The sequence below is a fragment of the Neolamprologus multifasciatus genome, chromosome 23 (assembly GCF_963576455.1).
Source record: "Neolamprologus multifasciatus chromosome 23, fNeoMul1.2, whole genome shotgun sequence".
NCBI lineage: Eukaryota > Metazoa > Chordata > Actinopteri > Cichliformes > Cichlidae > Neolamprologus > Neolamprologus multifasciatus.
The window spans coordinates 13,012,243-13,036,097 of NC_140460.1; the positions used below are offsets into that span (position 1 = coordinate 13,012,243).

Genomic DNA, 23,855 nt, shown 5'->3' on the forward strand with positions numbered 1-23,855 from the left:
GGAGATTTACTCTATGAAGTATTATTTCATATTCATAAATTCTTTTGGTGATTTAAGATGATCAGAAGCATTACCAAACTTTCTGCCCTTCATCATTTTTGTCTGTGGCATACTATGGGTGTGCCAAATGTAATATTTAACTGAAATGGCTTAAAAGAGACAGCTGAAAGGCAAGGATGTCACATGAGGTATATTCATCATACTACTGATGTATGAAGTCACTTAATGACACAACATCTATCCTCTTCCACTTATAATTCAGTCACCGGGACAGGTTGCTATTTCAACAAGCCTAACACAGACAGGCATCCCACACTCCACTAGCCATATTTACAGCCAGTTTAGAATCACCAGCTAACCTAACAAGCAAGTCTTTGGACTTGGGAGGAGGCCAGAATACCATAGAGAACCCACCCAGACTCGAGGTGAGCATACAAACTCCACACAGAAAGAGCGAGCCAGCCGAACCCTTGTTGTGAGGTGACAGCATTAACCACTGCAAGATTTGTCCCCTGTTATTTTTACCTTGTGTTTTTGTTCACGTTAGAGATGTTTTGTTGTGTTTTTGTGTTTATTCTTCTCTCTCTTGTCATCTTGTATCCTATAGTCAAGTTTCAATCTTTATGTTTAGTTCCTTTTTCATGTTGGTAGTTTTGGTCTCTTGTATTTAACTTTACTTGTATTTAACTTAACTTTTACTTCTTATTAACCTTGATTAGTTTCAGCTGTTTTCTGTTACCCAGGTGTTTCCCTTTCTTGCCTTTAGTGTGTCTGTGTATGTATATGTGTATGTAGACCGTGTTTCAAATAAAATAGGGCAACTTAGGTAACATTAGATGAATACATAAATCTTGCTTCTTTGTATAATATTATCAAAAGCTTGAGGTCAGGCCTTATTATGGGAGTTTCTCAGAAAAGGTGAACAAGACTTGACTTTTAACTGGACATTAAGAGGCAGCAGTAGAGCTGCCATGCTGATATGTGCCAACATATGAATATAGAATTGAATATGTAGAATAATGGATAGAATAAAAGAAAAATGAGAGCAAACTGCATTTTCACCCTTGGGTATTCATCGACTTTATTCCAAAGATTGTGGTTGCACTATTGGTGCCCAACTTTCTTCTTCTTCAAGGATTATACAGTCTATATTTTACTTCATATGAACTGAATTGAAGCACTTTCAGAACAAGTATTTCTTCTGAAAATCACAAATAGCTGTATCTTTCATTCTTGCCACATCCTTGTTTTCAACTACCTAGCAATTACCTGCCTGACTAAACATTGTCCTGCTAAAATCTGTAGCCTTTTAGAGTTGTATTGTTAATTTCCAATTCGTAAGTTCAGTGCGGGTCACTGCACCAAGAACGATAAACTAGGGCAAAGTGTACAGCTTCAGCCCTGCAGTGTGAAGCTGGCACTTAATGATTATGCAGAAAAAGGCACAAAGTACATACTGTATCTGTCCTTTGCTTTGAGTCATCTAGGCACTCTCCTTCCCGGCTAAGGGTTTTCTTCTTGTACTTATTAAAGGCAGCAAAAGGTTACATGTAAGAAGGAGGCAAACTTTATCATCCATGTGGTAGGGCCTAGTGCTCAAAGTGCACAGATACAGTCTGTCATCATTTTAACTTGAAGTGTAGTTTCTCATGTGACTTTTGTTTATCAGGTTTTCAGTAAACATCACGAGTTCGTCTTCATCTGCATTTGGGTCAACCTCAACACATTGACGTGGTATGTAAACCTGTTTCTGCCTCACTCAGTTTTTTTTTCCCTCCAACTGAAAGAGTCTGCTGAACGTAAATGGACTGAGGATGGTGTTAGCATGGATCGCTAAACCACGCAAACAATGGTTGTTGTGGTTTATTTTGGTTATCATTCATGTGTCAGAGTTGAGTTAACTTTATCAGCCCACAAAAAAGCTATCTGGTGTTTCTGTCTTTTAGTCTGCTTCAGCCGATTAAAAAAACCATATATTTCAAACCTTCTGCTAACACTCAACAGCCTTAAGTCCTCTGAACATTACTGATAATAATGGCCAGCATATCCAGTTAGCAGAGAACTTATCAGATACAGGTGACACTGGTAATGAATTAAGATTTTTAATTTCATCAACTGCCCAGCTACAGCTGATAATTCTGAGACCGCATCACAGCGCGTGCATTCCTTTGGTATTCCTGCATGAAACTACAACCTGCCAACATGTGACTCGTCCCTGAAACTTGGACTGCAGAGAAAAGAGAAAAAGGTGGACCAGTTCTGCTTTTTTTCACCTTTTCTGTTGAGTAGCAATGGTGGCTGCCAGTATTTTTGTTACTTCCTTTTAAATAAGGTAGTTGTTGACACCACACAAATGATCAATGGTGAGGTCACTGTATGAACAAATACTTCCTAAGAGACTAAAGCTCAGGTTGCAGACAGCTCAACTGTTTTTTCTACTCCCGAATCTGTGTGAAGATGTCTGATCTGTTCAGACCTTCTGTTTATGGCCAATCAGATGAAGTTATGTGGCCATAGAGAGAGAGAGAGAGAGAGCAGCAGCATTTTATAGACAACTTATATCATTGCACAAATTTGAATGCATGTTAGACATTATGACTGTGAGTGCTAAAAGAATATTTTACTAAAGCTGTTAAAGCGGAATGAGGAATATTAACAAAATACTGAGTAGCAGACTGATGAAGTTAGCAATGCTGTGTGTCCGAATGGCTTCAGGGTCATTAAAGAAATTGAATATATGCCAATAAAAGGTTTTCTCAAACCTTGATTCTTGTGCTGTTAGTTGAAGTTTCTTTCAGGGGAGAAAAAAAAAACTAAAAGTATGGATGGAAGACACTTTCTGAAATACAGTAATGTCAAGGACAGAGAGTCACATCACTGGGCCAGAACGAGACCTGGAAAAACTCTAACAGAAGATGAAAATACCTGCCAAGTAGGGCTGGGCGATATGGCCTAAAACCCGTATCGCGATATAATTTGAAGCACGTGCGGTAACGATATATATCGCGATATATTCTTTTCTTCTGTATAATGTATTTTCCACACTATAAGGCACACTTAAAATCCTTTAATTTTCTCAAAAATCGAGAGTGTGCCTTATGTATGAATTCTGGTTGTGCTTACTGACCTTGAACTGATTTTGGCGAGCAGAAATCTGTTAAAAAATGTTTTGATGGATTGTCAGAGCATTACGGCTGCCGTGGTGAGGAGCTTCGCGGAGTAATTGACCCTGTGCACGAGAAAATGCTAACTTCCTGGTTTGAGACCGGATGTGGGGTTGTACATTTCCGGTAGCTTTACTTTGCGGTCAATCGCTACTGTGAAGATATACTCCAAAATCATGTCCAAAACTCGAAAATGGAAAGATCGCATTAAGTTACAAAGAGCAGAAGGTGGGAACACTCACCACTGCTGTGTCATAAAAAATCTAATGATCAATTTTGATGTTTAAAGAGTTTAGATTGATCAGTAGTTTACATCACTCAACACAAGCAGAACTGTATTACTGCAGCAGAAGACACATCGTCCACATTCAGAAGCACATTTCTGTATAGTGACTGGTCTTATGATTTAAACAGGCAAATGTTCAGCATTCAAACTACAGGTGAAGAATAGTCAAACCAGATGTTTCCCCGTTATGTCATATCAGCTAGTCAAGTACACACCTACACAGCATGTTAACAAACCGTGAAAAAAGCCACACAAAAAATGAATGATTGCTGGTAACGGTTTCTATACATTAGTATTTACAAAGGGTATGTTGTGACTTACCTTCAAAATTACAGCGGTCCCTCACTATAACATGGTTCACATTTCACCTCGCTGTTTCGCAGATTTTTTAGTGCAAGTTTGCATGCTTATTTTACATCACATTGTGTCCTGATCGCTGCAGACGATCTCCTCCCTGACGTCTCTCCTGTACAGTACAGAATCGCTGCATCGATCGCTAGCAGTGTGACTCTGAAGTGCAGTGCTGTATGTCCACGAAACGTTTTGCACCGTCAAAAAATAAAATTGGCTACTTGATTTCACCTATCGCTGGTTATTTTTAGAACATAACACCCGCGATAAACGAGGGACAGCTGAGAAATATAACATTTGAATCCCTTTTTTCTTTTGCCCTGGGGCGCGGGGGAAAAATATCGACAAGTCGATGAACATCATTTACAGATATATTGGGTAAATGCCCAAGACATCTATAGAAATGTAAATTGCCGCTTGATTCATTCATTTGCTTAACTTGTTTTGGACCGTAAACAAGGCGCGAATAGGACACCGGAAACAAAGCTCCCCACAGGAGTTTCCGCACCGGAAGTAGCATATGCTAACGTGCACATAGTCAATCTGGGTCCAAAGCTCCGTCCACTTCAGGTCCCAGTCAAACGAACGGTCTAAATTCTTTTATCTTTAATAAAATCATCAGTGTTGCTGCTTTAGCAGGTGTAACATTAAGTTTAACATCCATGCATCCATGAAAACAGAATTTATTAAATTTAACGGAGTTAGAAGTTAACAGGAAGTTAGCTCGCTAGTTGATGATGATATACATGATAAAACACTCATGAGTCTCCATGAGGCACAAAGCTATGATTTTATTGAGCATAATGAAAACTAATATCCGGTCGTTAAGTCTGACGTCACTAGCCGTGTCTGGGCCTAAACTCCGCTGCAGGTCCATATATCAAATGGCATTACTGAGAGTTGAAAAACTGTCTAAAGTCTTTCATCTTTAATAAAATCATCAGTGTTGCTGCTTTAGCAGGTGTAACATTAAGTTTAACATCCATGCATCCATGAAAACAGAATTTATTAAATTTAACGGAGTTAGAAGTTAGTAGGAAGTTAGCTCGCTAGTTTCCACCTAAACATTTCATACCATGTTCTGACTGAGAGATTTTTGAAACTAATTAAAACGTACGGCTCTGCTACCACTTCCAACATAAATGAAGACAGAAAACTAAACAGCAGTGGCGTTTGCAGGGTTACTGAAGTTGGACTACCTGGTATATAATGTTGTGCTACGTGATTGCTAGCAACGCAGCTATGTTAGCATAACATTAGCACAGTAAAGATGGAGGATGAACGCCAAATTTTTTTCCACTCGATAAAAGTTAACATGAGGGATTCTGGTGGTCAGGGACAAATGCAATCGCATAGCAGGATGCTATATACGGGGCAAACTTCAGTCAGGAGAACAACTGAGATTATTCATCCACAATACGAGGTTAGTTATTAATATACTGCAACAACATGGGAATAGAACAGCTGCGAGAGAATTCAACATTAATGAATCAATGTTACGGAAGTGGAGGAAGCGCAGTTTTTGGCTTTCCCCATATTTCAAAAGTGCTTCATCTCTTTGCTATGACTGTCGCCCGCCATAATTTGCAGTTGATAATGGTTGTAGCCGCTGCGATGCTTTCGACCAAAACAGGCGCAGCTTGATGACATCATCAACATCCGCTATCGCGATAGAGCGGTATAGTCAAAATCTCTATCGTTGGCCAAACTTGTATCGTTTCTATCGTATATCGTGTATATCGCCCACCCCTACTGCCAAGCAAGGTTACTAGGTAGTGGCTGACTCTTAGATTACTTAAATAAACTGTGAAGAACAAATATATTAGAAAAAAACAAGGATTATTTATGTCTTTTGCTACAGTGGCTGTACATTAACTCCCAAAAACAACACACTGTGACATCCCCAGAGGTGCTCAGACTCTCCCACATAACTGCATCACTGAAACTGATACCTCAGGTTTTGCAGATTTTATCAGACAATCTGCCCTGCAAGAGAACAAACCAAAAACACACGGAATCCTTCCTTCCTACTAGGAAAATTTGCTTCTGTTAACAGTAGGCAACACAAAGAGGATCCTTTGTACGCACAGGTATCATAAAAATTATGAACACTGCTAAAAACAAAAGATATTTCTGAGTTCATTAAATACTGACTGAACCACACGTGGAGAATATTAATATTCCTGTTCTATGTTGTGTTACCGAGAGCCTCATAATTTGATCCTCATGCTGATGACTTAATTTCCCAAATCTTCAGCCACAAAGTAAAAATAAGAAATGCAACATTCTCTTTGTTCAAATAGACGCTTTGTAACTGTTAAACCATCAGTTACAAAACTGATTTTTACACCATGGATGAGAAATGATCAAGGTCATTTTGTATTCTAGCAGGTGTGAGCCAAACAGTTACAGTGACTGCAAACTGCAGGGACATTACAAATTAATGTTGTGGTAGGAGCTAAAGAAAACCACACGAGCAGGGATGTTGGAGGAGCTCTGCCAGCAGCTTCTTTCTGCAGCAGGAAATGAGCTGGCATAAACACTGTGTTTCTCTGGTCATCCAGTGTATAACAAACAGCTTGTGAGTGGGAAGCTCTCAGAGTGAGAAAAGCATTGTTGGCTTTTGTTTGGCAGGAATTCCTTGATTACAGGAGGCTTCCTTGGACACTGCATTCCCAGCAAGTTCTGTATTAACACAACTACTTTATGATTACAAAGATTTGGTCTTCTCTGATTAAGCATATTGTTCACTGCTAACAAAAACATGCCTCAGAGCTTTTTCTGATTAGCTCCTTCTTGCTGTGCTTCACTGTCACTATTTTCAAATTAAACAGCTTACTGGAAATCGGTCCCCGTTTAGATGCTTTCCTTTTCAACACCTTTTCTCTAAATGACCCTGATTGTTTTACACTCGGCATGGGGTCTGTCCTGGTCTGTGTTTTCTGTTGGGGGTTTTTGTGCAGTGTTGTGTTGTCTGTGCTCGCCTGCATTTGTCTACATGTTCACTGTTATTGGTCTTTGGTTACTTGTTAGTTTTCTCTTGTTGTGGTTTTACTTCATGCTTTTGTTCCTTTTCCTCTGCCCAGCCAGACCCCAGGGTTTTTGTCAAGTGTTGAAAATATATAAATAAATAATATAACCTAATTTCCCAACTTTTCCTTGACTTTAATTAAAGATATCACAAGGTAAGCCTAACCCAAAGTAGAATTTACAAGTGCATAATGTTTAGATGATCTGACTGAACTAATTCTGGCTGCTGGTTAATGTGATGAGGGTTGTTCTTAACATGAGTCTGAAAATACAATGTACTGAAGTTTATATAATAAACTATGAAATATTTATAGAGCACAAAATTGCCGCAGTTGCCTCAAGGCGCTTTATATTGTAAAGACCCTACCCCTCATAATCTTGATTTATGCACTTCATAAAATGCTGATTTTATTACATTAACCCTCTCAAGGCAGGCATTGCCGATTTGCAACAGTTAAAAACTAACAACCTGATTACCCCACATTTTTTTTACTCAGAAGTACCACTGCAGGACTTGGTTGTGCATTAGCAACAAAAGGTTTAATTTGAGCCTGAGAGGGTTAAATACCTTACACGAGAAGCACATTTCTTTGGGACAGACCAGCAGTTCATATGACTGACATGCAAATACACTAAACTATGACCATAAACCAGCACAAGAGGAACATTTGAGAGATCCAGGTGTATGACACATTGGTGTATGGTATTCTAATCCAGGAGCGTCAAACACATGGCCCTGAAAAGTCCAGTCTGATCCACTCTTTCACTTAGGAACACATGGAAATTACCATGTCAGTTTTACAGTTTACCTCCGACAAAGTTTTCACTAATGGAAAGACCATTACATGGACAAAAAAAAACTGGAGGAGCAAATCAACAGTTTAAAATAAACAACTTATGGAAAAGAAGTCTGCTTATAGGACAAAGTCCTGGTAACAAGCTGCCAGTGGTTTTTCTGTAATATTAAGCCTTCAATTCTTAAAGTTTAAGCCCCAAAAGCTTTTCTCCTCATGCTGTCTTTAATTCATTTCAGCAGCATTTAGATCATGTAGAAAACCACAGAGGTATTATTGAAATTGTACTTTTTAAATATAAAAGTTTGTTTCTGTTTGAGGTATGGCTGAGTCTTGCTGTAGTGGGCATCGGGGGATAAAAGCAATTCTAACTCTACTTTTTGCCAACTGATTAGCGCCGCTTGGTGATTTCCACCCACCAGGCTCAGGAGAGCAGTTAGGAGCTCATTATATCTTAATACAGCACAGTGAGGTAAAGAAGACACGACAGTCACTTGTTTTCTTTTCAGAAATAATATGATCACCTTTTAATAAAAAAAAAACTTTCTTTAGTGTATATGCATATATAATATAATACAGTACTCTGAAAAGCATTAACCATCCCTTTAATTTCTCATTAAACAGATTTCAATATTAGACAAAGATAACCCGAGTGAATACAAAATGTCGCCTCCTCTGTGAAAAAAAAGAAACATGCACGTGTTGTGCAACCCTTGGCAGCAAGAACTGCAATCAAGTATTTGTGAATTCTAGCAACGAGTCTTTCACATGCAGGAATTTTGCCTTTGCAGAATTGTTTTAATTCAGCTACACTGGAGGGTTTTTTAGCATGACCATGTCGCGTCGGTGTGTGGAGAGAGGGAAGAGGGGACCCAAATGCGGGATTCGCAGGCTGATTGAGGATGTGGACGGTGTCTATTATGAAGACAGAATGAACAGAACATGACAGATTGCACTAAACTGAATGACTGGACTGGACTGGACTGGAAACACACGCGGAACTAACTATGATGGGACAAGGAACTGAGAGAAACCGAGGGCTTAAATACACTGGATGATGAGAATGATTAGAAACGGGTAAAAACACAGCTGAACTAAATCGAACTAATGATACAATGGAAGTAGAACTTGGTGTAATGCGCACAGACAAAAGGCTAATACAACAAAACAGGAAACATGCATGTAAACTAAATACTGACAAAAGTCCAATGTTATGTCTTTTGGTCAAAAGTCAGTAGTTAGTGCATGGTTTGATTAAGTTACGTAAGCAAGGTGATAAATAAGTTCAAAGTTAAGAAATATTATGTGATTCATGCTAAAAACAGTTAAAATGTGTGGGTTCGAAATTTGCTCGAACCCACGAGTGAGACGTCTTAAACGCAAGCGATCTTTGTATTGTACGTGCGGGAATGGGAGCGAGGGAGCGCTCTGATTATTAACCTATCTTTGACATATTTTCTCCATTGATGTTGTGAAAAGCGCTTTGGAAGTATTAAAACAGTGAATAAGTTCATGTACACGCTAATAGTGCCCTACACGCTTGTACCTTGGAAAACTTTCGTCTTTGTGAGTATTAATGTGTTCAGAAAGAACCTTTATGTGTTTACCTGGAGTGAACTGTGATGCTAATGTAATGCACGTGTTAAGCTAGGCTAATCATTAAGTTTCTCATTAAGATGTGTATAAGCTAGCAATTTATTTTCACTTTCTGTATGTTTCAGTTAAAAATAAGAAATAGCAAAGAGAAGCCTTGAGAGAGGAAAGGCTTAAAAAGATCTTCAGTAAAATCAAGAAAAGCAAGCCTTGTGTGGAGATCTCGTCTATTTTGTTCGCTGGCTGTTTAGCTTCACATGGTCACGTGTCGTGAGGGCAGCACATCCAAACTGAAAACACTGACAGAACAGCCTGTTTAAGGTCATGCCAAAGTTTCTCAGTCTGATTTAAGTCCAGGCTACTGCACAACCTTCATTTGTTTTTTGTTTTGCTTTTCTTTTTAGGACCTTTTCCTTCACTATTTTCTGGTAGAGAGGGGAATTCTGATGTTCTTTTTACTGCTGCCATTACTTGTATGATATGACGGGACTCAAACCTTCCAGAAACTTCAGCTTTCTTCTCATCAGGTCACAGAAGATTTTCCAAAGATCTGTTATTCAGTTTCTTTAGATTGTGGGGCGACATGTTGCTTTTTGAGATCTTTTGGCCTACTTCACTTTGTCAGGCAACCTCTGTTTAAGTGATTTTTTTTTGATTCGACAGGTCAGGCAGTAATCAGGTCTGGGTGAATCACAGTTAATTCATGATTTAACAAGAGTGAGCAATTATTTTTCCACACAGTTTTCCCCCTAATTAATTAAATGATTTAAAAACTACATTTTGTATTAATATTTGTTTTCTTTGTCTAATATCAAAATTTGTTTAATCTGAAACATTTAATTTGATAAATATGCAAAAAAACAAACAAACACAATTTAGAATTAGGAAGCAGGCAATACTTTTTCACAGGAGTGAATATATATAAACTCATTTCCAGCACCTTTGTTTAACCATTACATTCAGCTTTTAATAATAGCCGGAATACATACAAAAAATGAATAATGATAATAAAAATGTAATAACTTTTCATTTCTCTTCAGATTTGGGTCAAATCTGAATACTCTATCTTTAAAGTGGACGTGGAATTTTTAGTCCTTATCTCCTGACAGTCGTGCATGTTTGAAGAGTCTGTTCTTTAGTTATTACAAGTCACTTTTTAAATGAAGTTGTTCAAAGTGGAACTTCATTGTGTTTGCAAGACAGGGTGAACTTTTGGTACTGTAATTAAATCTTACATGTAGAAGTCCTTGTCCTGTCCTCACTTTTTCATAGCAGCTGGGACTTGACATGTAATATATTGTCTTTTGAGGACTCGCTTCCTTCTGACAGGTTTAGAAGACAGGCAATTTATCAGGTATACTATTTCCTCAGCAGTTTCAATGAACAGCCTACAAAAAGCTGTTTTTACCAGCAACATGAACAAGCTTTTAGTAACCACACTATTAATCAATGTTAGACAAACATTTAAGTGTTTTCTGTAAAGATGAAAGTTAATGTGACTGTTTTTTATCTGTTCTCAGATAAAACTTTAGTGTGAAAATAATGCCTCACATTTCACCTGTATTCAGTGTTAACTCATTATGTTCAAGATGATGACAATACCTGATATCTTAGCATTTATGCCAATTAGCATTAAGCATAAAGTCTTTCCAAAATAGAAATACATTGATCAAATTTAGGGATTGTTGTAAGATAAATAATCTTTAATGACAGTTTTTCAAATTGACCAAATTGAAAATTCTGGTTGACTAATTTCTCATAGACTTAATTTTAAGAATAAAAATAAGCGTTAACTGGAAAAATAATAATAAAGTTCAAACCTATACAACTTGGACAATGTCTTTTAATCTTTGCTTGCTGGATTCATGCGTGAAGAAATAAAATTGTGCTGCTTGCTTTGACAGGAGTGACTTTGGTTGGCAAACCTCTGAACGCAGATACAGATATACACAAACTATGCTTGAATGGAAGAACGTTAGCCACTCGGTATGAATGTTTGAGATTCAGAATGAAGGGTTTTATTTAGTCTCCGGCAGTACTTCGACTTCACGAGTTCTACATAGGCACTGCCAGCTTTTCGTCACAGGACTAGGCATAATGTATAAGGGAACAAATGAACACTAATCGGGCCATTGTTAAAAATGTCACCACAGGTGTGCAGAAAAGTCTTTGACTGCACTTCGACATGTGAAAACGGTCTGCTGAGTTTCTTCAGAAAGGAATTAATCACCACCTGTCTCTTGGAGAAGTCATGGCACCCTGAAATAAACGTTGCATTGTAATTAGAACCAATACAAGTATGACAACTGATGTGACCACATGAACTGCTCTGTGACTATACGATTTACAATACTGTAAGCTGGTTGCACAGCAGAGACGGTGCTTTACAGCCTATAGAGCACTTTATAAGCAGTAAAGCTCATTCAAGGACAAATTAGATATTTAGAAATTAAATACTTATTTGATCCTTTGCTAAATTTGTGCATTTGCTCACTTACAAAGAATCCAAAGATCCAAAAATAAAAATTGAGAAATTTTATGCAACTTTTGCATGTCATTGAGTTGAGAGAAAGTATTTGATCTCCAACAACCCAGTCAGAATTCTGGCTCTCAATCAGTCAATTAATTATAGATGCTCCTGATCATTTCATTATCTGAATGTTCAACACCTGTCCATAGAATCAATTTCTTCCATTCAAACTTCTCCACCACCTGGAACCAGACTAAAGACTGCCTCACGTCAGGAACAAGATTGCAGACCTGCACATGGGCTACAAGACCATCTGCAAGAAGATTGACAAGAAGGTGATAGCTGTTGGTCATTTTATATTTCTCCTATTTCCAAATAACGTAACCATCAGTTACCCTCGGTCTGCAACTCCGTCAAAGATCTTGCCTCATTAGGTGAAGATAAAAGGCAGTTGATCAGCCCAACACTACACAGCAGTTGAGACTGCAGTCACCAAGAACATCGCTGGTAACAAAGTATGCTGTAATTGAGTGAAATGCTGCAGTGCAAAAGAAAATGAAATTCAAGCTGTTTGGCGTCAACTTGACCCACTGTGTTTGGAGGAAATGGAAACATTAGGTTTGGGGCTGTTGTGTTTGATAAGGAAACGGGGCGTCTTCACTCCATTGGGGGGACCAATGGACAGGGCCATCTACTGGAAAATCTTGGACGAGAACCTCCTTCACTCAGCCAGAAGATTGAAAATCGGTTGTGGATAGATTTGCCATCATCACAATCACACAAAACATACCACCAAATTTATAAAGGAGTGGCTAAAGAAGAAGTAAATTAAGATCATGGAGTTGCCTAGCAAGTCTCCAGACCTCAGTTGCCAATCGGAAGCCAAGAAACTTAAATGATTTAGAGAGTTTCTGTAAAGGGGAGTGAGCCAAATTCTCTCCCAAGATGTATGCAACCCTGGTGACCAACTACAAGAAAAGGCTTACCAACAGGAGTTTCTCCACTAGGTAATAAATCATATTTTGTTTCAGAATCAAATATTTATTTGTAAATGAATTTTTAAGTTTTATGAAATACATTTTTCTGGATTTGTGGTTGGCATTCTTTCTCTCGCCAATAAAATGAAAGAACCATAAAATTTAGAAACTGTTCATTTCTTTGTTAATAAAGCATACTCACAAATTAAGAGTCAAAATTTTGACCCTGTGCTTAATATTTCTCCCACTGTCTCAAATATCCCAAATATAAACTTGAAGGCTTGCTTTTCATTTACTGAAGTCAGAACATCAAAGCAACAGTGAAACATTCAGTATGACAAAATGGATCAATACAGGAACAAGTAAGCATGTCACAATGATTCTCCTCTGACAGGAGGATTTGGTTTGTATCTGAACACAAGCAGATCTAATTTATTTCCTGTTTTTCTTCTGGGTCACACAGGTCTGTGCAAGCACTGCACTTTCCTCTTCCAGACGCTGTAACAAAAAGTAGCTTTCAGTTTGCACCAACAGCAAAGCTCGAGAGCTGTATCAGGTTTGAGGAAAAAGCTGATGTCTGCAGCTACAGTGAAATCTTTTTTTCTATCCTCTTTTTTTTTTTGGTGAAATAAAGTGACTAAAAGCGTCTGTACATTCATCATCTGTGACAAAGTCACTCAAGTGGCAACAGTGATGACAAGGTTAAAGCCCGCGGCTCACCCATGGTGCAACCACAGAGGTGTTTTTGCCTAATTTTGCTGATTAGACTTTGGAAAAACTGTGTGTGGGTGTGTGAAGACTGTTGAACTGACAGCCAGCAGAAAAGTTGATAATGGATGGGTGGAACAGCTTACACATGTATGTTACACATGAGATGGTTTAACCACCCAGAATAACTAAAGACACATGCATGTTTTAGAAAACTGAAGCAAGCTAACACTAGCATTTAGCTTTGAGTACATCTGGGCCTGGTTTAGGCTATAGACGAGACAATACTGGATATGGTTCTATCACAGTAGTTTCATAAACATAGTATTTATAGGAATGCACCTGCAGTTCCTCTGTGTCAACAAGCCACTGAGTGTTTCCCAAGCAGGTTTGTCATGGCCACAATTTGCTGCAGGATTTCATCCATCAGCAGCAGTGCATAGCTGGTGGCATGGTGTGTTGGTCCTGGGTTTAACCTTTCCCTGCTGGCATGTAGCAGAGTGTTGTAGTTTTTGTGGAGGATCAAAATATGGAGAAGGAGAAGTCCATCCTGTCACTGCTTCAACTCCTCTCCACTTTCACCTTTAGATGAGTCAGAGTTGGATTCTAGATGGTCTGTTTCTACCACTGAGGCCTCCTCCATGTCCGCTTCAGTCCTCAGAGGAGGATGAGGCATCACCTTCACAAATATTTTGCACAATCATTTCCAGAGCCTCCTGTGTGCTGCAAAGTCTTGCAATCTCCAAACTGACAGCTCTTGCACTACTGACCATACTTTAACCATGGGTGCAGTGCAAAACACTGTCAAATTTTGTTTTGGTTCTTGCTGCTGAGAGATCTTTAAAGCTCTGACAGGTTACTGATCATTTACTGTTATTGAATTAGTTTATAAACCCGAGCGTTACCTTCTAAGAGAAAAAACTTGAAGGTGAACATCTCTATCTCTCTCACTCACACTCTCACACACACACACACACATTTTAGTAGCAAGGCACTCTTGCAGAAAATAGAAAAAGTGTGAAATGTGCATGCTTTGAACGGTAAAAGGTGGAAAATATAAAAATTAAAAATTGAAGGCAAGTAGTCCAAATTAAAATCCTAACATAAAGGAACGCATTAGTTAATGTCAAGATAAATGTGGGATCATGATTGATGATTTTCAATGGGGCATTTTTGGGCTTTAGGATAAAATTTTTTGCACAACTTAGCCATTTTAAGCTAATTTAAGGAACTGAGGTAACAATTCCAAAATGAAAAAATAAAACAAAATAAAACAAATCACCTGGAAAAAATGAGCTATATTTATTCAGCACAGCCAAAACAGCATGAAAATAAAAAAAGAAAATGGAGTGGCACAAAATGTCCCCAGGCTCATCTAAGGTGTAACGGAACTAACCGTGCTCGAAAAGAAGACCATATTTATCTACTGGGTTATATTCCTTGTCCCTTCTTTATTAATGAAATAAATCAATATTTATTTAGATTTAACAAGAGTGCAAAGAGTAGTTTGTGTGAAATAAGTCAGAGATAGACAAAGCTCATGTAAATGCATAAAAAGGAGACTGATTGTTAAAGCACTTAATACAACATTAAAAGGGGAAAAGTTAATAAAAAAGGAAGTGATCACTTGATTCCACGTATATTTACTAAGGAAAATGAAGAAAGGTTAATTGTATTTCGGTAACAGCAAGTACTGTTGTTTTCTTTTTTCAATAAAAATATTTTCCAAAAAAAAAAAAAAAAAAGGAAGTGATGTGGTTGTGAAGCAGGATTAAAAATCAATAAAATGCTGATTGATTGACATCTTTTGCTGTATTAAATATTAGCCTATAGCTGGCAACCCGTAGTGTTGGCATCAAATAGCAAACTTTGATGACTGCTTAGGCAGCAAAAGGAAGATCGATAATTTGCTTTTCTGCAATCTCATATATGCCAATGTGTTCAAGCAATTGGCTGAATCAGTGTATAAAGAAATTGATAGATTATGTGTTAATCATATCATGTTATCAAAAATGAGAGATTTGGATGGATTTATTGATTGGCACGTGCTGACTGCACTCCTTTTACAATCAGGACTGGAGAGCAGCAGACTGCTGAAACACCAAAAGGGGAGGAAATATGGCGAAGAGGTGAGCCTCCAAATAAAGAGCCCCGCAGGGGACATGGGAGGAAAAAAAATTACGACGGACTTTTGCGAGATCTCGCAAAAGTTTTGGCCGCATTCTTCGGAGGCCGCCAGCTCGAAGCCGACTGGGAGGTCGAGGCACGATGTGCCGGGAAAGCGGTGTTCCTCCCGGCTGTAGTAGGTCTCGACCTCCCGTTAGCTTCGAGCTAGTGGATGTCAGATCTCCGAAAACGTCGGAGCACTTTTGCAAATATGTGATGTCTTGTAAACCGAGCAGGTATCTGACGTTTACACAACTACATTCACGCCTCAAAATATCTTAAAAGTGTATTTTGTGACGCAGAAAGAGTAATAATACAACTAAGTAGCTGCCGCCATTGTTGGAATTCAACTTTTGTGAGATCTCGCAAAAGTTTTGCGAGATCCCGAGTTAGTTTTGCGAGATCTCACAAAACTTTTGCGAGATCTCGCAAAGAGGGGAAACAAGTGCTAAATACTGCACTAAATGCTAAAATACTATTATATACTGATTAGATACGTTTGTACATTAAAAACATCAAAGTGGAAAGTTACATATATTCATATGTTGCTGCTTGAAAAGATAACAGTTAGTAAATAACTGTTAAGTAAGTAACTGCTAAATAATAAGTTATGGAAACCGATTTGACAGATAAATGATGTGGTGATGCTTTAAGATTAAAGATAATACAGCTTTGTATGATCCACAGCTCAAAATAATCTTCATTTACTTTATCAGGGACTCAGTGTCTGAAACAAGCTGTCTCCCTTTAAGGCAGCTTTTATCTGATTGGCTGTCTCCTGCAAACCAGCAGGTGACTGGAGCTTATGTACTGGCAGCACTGCCATGCCCCGAGATGAGCATATTAGGAATATCCACTCTCTATTATGCCCGACAGATCCATTAGGAGAAAAAAACACAAACTCTCAGAGATAAATATTAATATCATTCAAAATTCATAATGAATTTTGGCCATGTTGTATAAGCTGTTCCAGTGAAATTATCTTATAAATCGTAAGTACCAAAAACAGGTAAACATATTTGTGTTAGGAGGTAAACTGTTCTGAATTAGTTCAGTCGCTGACATCCAAAAGTCTGAATCGGCTGCTGCTGCTGAGACACTCTCACCTTTCAACCTGTGCACTGTGTATTCCTCATAAACCCACATGTACATATAATTTCATGTAGATTGATGGAGAAAGGTCTGACTTACCATATTTATTGAAGAAACTGGCCCAATACTGTTCACGTATATATCAACGTCAATGACAGTTGGTTTAACTGCAGGGGAAACGGAAGAAAAAGGGGAAAGAAAATCAGTGCTGATTGAGACATTTAAAAACCATACCTGCCTCTTTGTAAATCAAAGAGAAGCAGAGCGAAGATGCATTAATGAAAATTTACTGTTCAGAATTATTTAAAGAATGAGCAGCTGCTGAGAGATGCAACCCTCTTGAAGTTTTGGTTGTTAAAAATCTTTAATGCAGCAATTATGCTGCGTTTTCACCAACGGGCCACACACTGCACCACAGTGCAGTGCAGAATTACACTTTAATTTCAGACAAAGACATCACTAATGACAACTCCATGTAGAATATCAGAGGAAAATCAGAAGTAGTCCGCTGGGTCTTGGTCCCACTTTTCCCTGCAGGTTTTCACCCTCGCCAGCTAATCGTGAGCTGAATTACACCTGAGACACCAGCTAAATGCAATTAAGTGATAAACCATTTGAGCCTCCATCTCTGACTGGACCAGTGGATGTGGACTGATGTTTTTATATCATCTGAAGGTAGTAAATGATAAAACAAATTAAAAATGCCAAAATCTGACATGAGGTCATCAGCAGGAGAAATCCGCACAGGTAGCAAGAAGCTAACAGAGCAAAACGGTTAGTTTGTAAGCTACTAATCCAATCACAGCATAATATAATTATTTAACCTCAGACTTGAGGAGACACGTCACACAGGTTTTACCTTCACAATAATCCTGCACACAGTTGGTTGCTGTTTATATACCAGTGACCTACTTGGATTGACTCGACACGGTTCACCACAGTTTTCAGGTTTTTCCATTAGGTCATAATACCTGGTGCCAGGTACTTTTTTAGTTCCAAGCGATCCAAACAGGTACTAAAATGTGGCATTGTCAGACTGCATGCCACCGATTGGCTGGTCAGTAGCATCACTTAATGAGTCATGAGAGTGTCTCCTTCATGAAAATCAAAACCGCCATTTTTGAAACCCGGCAATGGGAAAAATGGCTTCAAAAAATAGTAGGTACTAATGGAAAATAGGCTTAAAAGACTTGGCAGTGATTGTGGTGACCTTAATTCACAGGTAACATAAAATGTTTCTCAACTTAAGGAAACCATTAATATAATATTATATAATATGATTAATATGACACATGATGAGGGTTATCTATGTAACCACACCATGTCAGTGACTGTGGCCTGCAAAGAGTATACACTATATGTAAACAAAGCTTAAAAAGTCCGCCCACTGTGCAAAGAGATGTTGGATTAATGACAGAAATTATTTTAATGTCAAACTTAGGCTAATTTTAGATGCCACTTTTATACTGCTTCTGGGGGCTCTTTAGTCCCAAGTTTCCAGAGGGTGGAGGACCTGTTCCCCACCCCCTGGATACATGGGAAACAGTTATATGTAAAGGAATGCAGTGTGATGGTCCATAATCAGTGGATTTTTGGTGCGGGCTCTTGATGCTAAAACAAAAGTGAGCAGCTGCACGGTGAATTTGGAGCAGAAATGTCCCCGCTTCTCACAGGAAGTTTGCAAAATGGACATATCGACAAAGGCTGTCTAGCAGATTGTGCAAGTGTTTGTGTATGAACTGGACTAACTCTCATACTTTTTGTCGCAACTTCTCTCACTACTGATCACAACCACAATCTTCATTCATTCTTCACAATAAAACAGGATAATTGTAAAAAAAAAAAAAAATGAACCATATATAATGCAAATGTTCTTTTAAACTTATTTCAACACATTTTAATAAATTACAGTTTGACCTGGTTAAAAACAAATAAGTTGATTAATTTAAATAAATAAACCACAAAAAACTACCCAGTCCAAAGTTCAAATGTTGAACACCATATTGACCTCCAAGTTGGGTCATGCTTGGACGTCCAATTTGTGGACCTATTTGGACATTGTATAGATGTCCAGAATTGGTCATGGACTGATGAACCCAATGCACGTCTATCCCACATCCAGTGTTCAGTGGGTGGTGTTTGTTTTTGCATCTTGTTTTCCAAAATTTACATTCAGTCTAATGTTTAATTGCTCTATGGATCCACCAAGCCACCTAGAAGGGCTCGTATTAAGTGATATGTATACAGCAACTGATAACTTACTAAATACATGCTAGGCTTTCAAATAAGAGGAGATTGGCTGCATCTGTACAATCTGGTAATTATAGCTGTAACACACTGAGCCGACAATTTTCACACCAGGAAGTTGCCTCAGTCTTCATTTTTTTTACAACCAGCATCAATATACATCGATACACACATTCCAAACACAACAACTTAAAGGACTTCCTTTCTTCTTTTCTTTAATTAATTTACACCAGCCTGCCTTATTCATGGAGGGACACCCCTGGCTTTCCCCGCCTCTGCTGCTCTCGGTCATTTCATGGACAGGTGTAAAAGTGTCATTTAAACCTCAAGCTTTAACAGCTAAGTGACAGCTGTGACACACTGCTGCCACGAGTGTTCACATTTGCATAGCAAAGAGCTCTTCCATCATTTTACATTACCTGTTTTTAGAGTCTTCATGTCTCAGCCAATTAAATGCACAGCGAGAATTTTTCCACCTGCCAGTCTCCCTTCCAGCATTCGCTTCACATGCTAACAGATGGCACATGAGAGAACATTTCTGGAGAGCTCCCGCTGAGGCAGCTTTTCAAGACCACTATATTCATAATGGCACAACACCTGGTGAGCAAACTAAATTGATCTGAGGTAAAATGTAAAAATATCTGGAATATTTGTCCAAAACCTCTCATCATAACTTTTTTTTTAACACCACCACCACATAGGTCAGACTGCAAATACTTCCACACACTCCTACAGGTGAAGTGTGTGGAAGCTGTCAGATGATAATGTCAGTGACTGCAACAGGATACGTGCTGGCAGCAGAGCGACCGCCCAGGCAACAAAGTAATTGGACACAATTAACCCTGATAGTTGGGCAGCAACACACTCGTGCGCTCGTTTCCTCACCTGTGCTAATCGCTCCTGAACAGAGCGCATACACGAGAAACACCGGTGAATTTTCTTTTTCAAAACAAAAAACTCATGAGATCAGTCTTCAAATAAGGAAGAGTCACACTATTTTATAACAGTCAACAGAGATGGAGACAAGGGTCAAACAAGCAGAAAAACAATGACTTAAAGTGACCCCAAAATTTCCCCTTCTTTTGATTGCATACATGAGTCATAGTACATCTATCATTATATAAAGGTATACTGCTGTGTAACTGTGCTTTTCTTATGCTTAAATGGATCAGCATGAATTACTGACCTAAAAAGTTCAACAGGAAGTACTGTGATGTCATACTGTGCAATGAAAAGTATGTGGAGGTCGAGGTTTTCAAAGGGCAAGTGAGCATTTTGATTACAAATTAAACCCTCAAATGTCTCGAGCCATTTAGCAACTAAAATGATTGTTATATTTTATAAAAGAATATTGGTTCTCTGTTTGTGCTTCTAATATTTGTAATGTATGAAAGATTCAATACTGTGCTTACTGTCTGACCACCTTTACTCTTCACACAGCCGGAGCTGTCTAAACCATAAATTCCACATTTGGATTCTTCACTTCATCAAACCTGTTGTCACTGATTTCAGTCCAGTTCTTGTGTAACTTGTCATACCACAGCCTTTTTTCCCTGTTTCCCTAAGAATGACTCGTTGACAGCCGATATGTCTTCAGATCAACTGAAGGTCCAAATGCTTCTCTCAGCTCCTGTGTCAGGTCTCTGCTGTTACCTTTCCTATTTCTTAATGACGTGACTTTCAGATACTGTTCATCTGCTGTAGATACTTTTTTAGGCCTGCTACTTCTGCTTTTGTCCTCTACTTATCCAGTTTCTTTATTTATTTTTAAAGGACACGCTGCACACCATGCTGAGACAGGCCAAGTTTTGAGCTAATAGCTCTTTGAGAATCACCTTGTTAGTACAAAAAAAATCTGTTTTATGCCTGTCGAGCTGTATTATCGTTGGCATTTTTCAATGATTCAGCTAAAGAAATTAGAAAACTATTTTTTGTGACATACTGCTTGTAACAAAGTCCCTAAAGGTACATTTTTAGAATTGGTTCTTACTTGTTTGTTATGTTATGTGGGATTAACAGTGTTTCATTCCTTTTAGGTGCCTTTTTTATGCTTGAATGATTCATAGATCAGTGTAAAATGGGTTAACAAAAATTAAAAAAAATAAAAGAAGAAAACATAAAAAATCGAGACAATCAGCTACATAATAAAAAGGACACATCATACACAAAAATGAAAAAGAACATGTACCAGAGTTTTTGCAGATTTACAAATACAACCCTCTGAAATGTTTCAGTGAAGGAGATGCAGCTTTATAGTTTTTGTAGCTCAATGCAAGTTCGTTTTAAAAAAGAATTAGAGCTGACCTTAAAATTTCCGATCTGTAAGTTCTTTGTTTAAATTCAATCAAGGAGCGGCGGTAAGGAGGCAATCATTGCAGCAGAGCTTTGTAACTGACAGACATGCAATACATACTCTCTTTGATTTGCTGGGGTTCACCATCCTAGCGAATTGAGATCTGTTTCTATAAATATATCCTATTTTCAGCTTTAATTGTATTTTAATATGTTTTTAAAAGTAAGTGTATCATCCAGAAAAATCTGAACATGAACTACAGGCTGGATAATTGTAGGTGACCTTGTAAATGTCATACTTAGACTTATTTTTAAACTTTGATAAAACTATGTGTGATCAGAGAAAAGTATAAGTCTGTGTGGTTGCAGACCAGGTGCATGTCTTTGGAATGACCATTTCAAAGGCAATGCACACCATCACAATTTTGGTCGTGCCACTATTTTCCCTTGTGTGACTACAATGTTCCAAAATGAGATGCCTAATTATGGAATAATTACCACCAAATTACAACCAAATCTTAGATTCTAGTGTTTAAAAAAAACATACATATTTTCAGGCAATTTTCCATAATCCCGGAAACCATTAGCCAGACTAACAGGCCAATTCCTGCATGAAAAGAAATATATTCACAAATTCATGGCAGGAAATAGTTATGAAATTTAAAATATTCTAATGGCAAATAAAATGACAGGTCATAAATGGGCCTGCTCAGTCATTTGCAAGTTAAGATGATGGTTAGTTTTGATCTTCTACTGTTTTTGTACCTTTCAACCCTAAAATTATAAATATCTCCTTTGAGATACACACCAAATAATAACAATAAAAAAAACAACAACAGTTTCCTCTAATTGCATGCAAAGTGTATTTTATGGGGTAAAGTGACATTTATTAACAGCAGGCGATACAAACTGTCACGGTGCGGAGTCTGTTTGTGTTTTTGGATTATTAATGTGCATCATTTCAGTTAGTTTCTGGTTTTGTTCCTGTGCCTCCCATGTTTAGTGGGTCATGTCTCCAGTATAGGTTTGGTTCTGTCTTTATGTTTATTCATCTGTTTCCCAGTTGTGTCTCTTCCTCACGTCACAATGTCAAGTCTGCATTTTTGTGCACATCTCTTGGTTCCTGTTTTACTTTAACAGTCTCACGTCCCGTGTTTTGAGTTTCCCCTTTGTCTCGTCATATCAGCTGTCTTGTCTTGTGTTTTCCAAGTCAAAGGTTCCATCCAGGTCTCAGGTTATCAAGTATTGGTTTTCTGTGTTTAGCTTTCTGCAGTTTATGTTTTTATTAGTCATCTCAGTATCCTCTTGCCTTTTGCTTTGTAGTATTTTGTGCAGCCAACAATAAAGGCTTCCACCTCTCCATTGTCTGCATTTGGGTCCACCTCTTTCTCTTCACACAATCTATCCTTGCATATCATGACACAAACAGGTGAATCAGCATTTGTACAACTTAAAAATTTTCCAATTCTAAAGCCTTGCTTCACGACTCATCGACGGAGATTCTTCTGGCAATTTTTCTGATTTTGCATAACCAGTAGGCACAAGCGACAAGTCTGTCAGTCTTGCCTTATCAAGAAATGGCTAGTTCTCCCAGAAATGAAGAAACCACAGTTTTGAAATAAGAGACATTCACAAAGTCTGCCACTCATATCATTATACACACAGAATTGAGCATAAATGGAAAGTTTTTCTTGTCTTCCACTCCAGCAAGAATAGATCGAACTGAGTGGGCTGTAAGAGACTACAAACAAACTCTAGTTCAGTATTTAATTATGTCTCATTGAAGATGTGTATCTTTGGCAGTGAAGCTGCATTGCATTACTTTCTTCATTATGTACAGTATAATTGGGTGGCAGGCTGTAATTCAGCACCTGCATACAGTACCACTTAGCAACAGTTAGGCTGTGACTAGTCATTCAGTAAATGGAGACAGCTCATTAACTTTAGGGAAAGAGATGGCATGAACTAGAAATTAATTAGCATTAGTGTGTAGGTTATTTATCCATGCAGCCATCAGAGAATACTATCTGTGGTCCCGTTAAATATGTTGTACTGTTCAGATCAAATACCAACGCATTAAAGGTCTGGCAAGTGTGCGATCAGCTGTGCACTGGTGAACGGGCACTTGGAGACATTTATACGCTCCTCCAATGAGCGGGACAGGGAAGCCTGTTGTGAGATTTATTTGTCATTAGAGTGGGCAGAGCATGATGAACAGGTCTATAGAGACATTAGCTAATCTTGCTTCAGGTTTGCACTGGAGCCTGGCCCTGTCTGTACATGAGCCGGCGGTGACGAGCGGAGACAAACTGCAACCTCGTCTCTGTGTTTGACACACTGACAGTGATATTTACGGCAAACAAAAACGTGTCACCGTAGCTGCATATTTGCCTTTCTGTGGTAAAACAAAATTAGAAATGTCCTTGTCAGGCGGCGCTCGGCTGTCAGCTCTATTCAAAGAGAACGGATTTGAATAAAATAAAAAACAATAAAGGAATGCCAGGACGGTACTCATCTATAAGTACATGTTACTTCTCACCTCTCTTTATCTTTTGCTGCTTTAGTCTCCATGAACTGTCAAGTGATGACAAACAGCACTGAAAATGCATTTTCATTATCTTTGTTTTCACTGGATGTAACATTCCTAACCATCCGAGTTTATTTAAATAGTCAAACTGATCAGTT

The 23,855-nt window shown here is 38.3% G+C and overlaps 1 protein-coding gene across 2 annotated transcripts in view; it reads right to left on the reverse strand.

Annotated features, from left to right (window-relative positions):
- Positions 1–23,855, reverse strand: part of gabrg3 (gamma-aminobutyric acid type A receptor subunit gamma3) — an 89,511-nt gene that overhangs the window by 49,519 nt on the left and 16,137 nt on the right. For both annotated transcript variants that reach the window (XM_085150239.1, XM_085150238.1), the window contains exon 3: positions 16,731–16,798. In XM_085150239.1, coding sequence (XP_085006365.1) covers positions 16,731–16,798 — 68 coding nt within the window. The remainder of the gene's footprint in view (positions 1–16,730; positions 16,799–23,855) is intronic.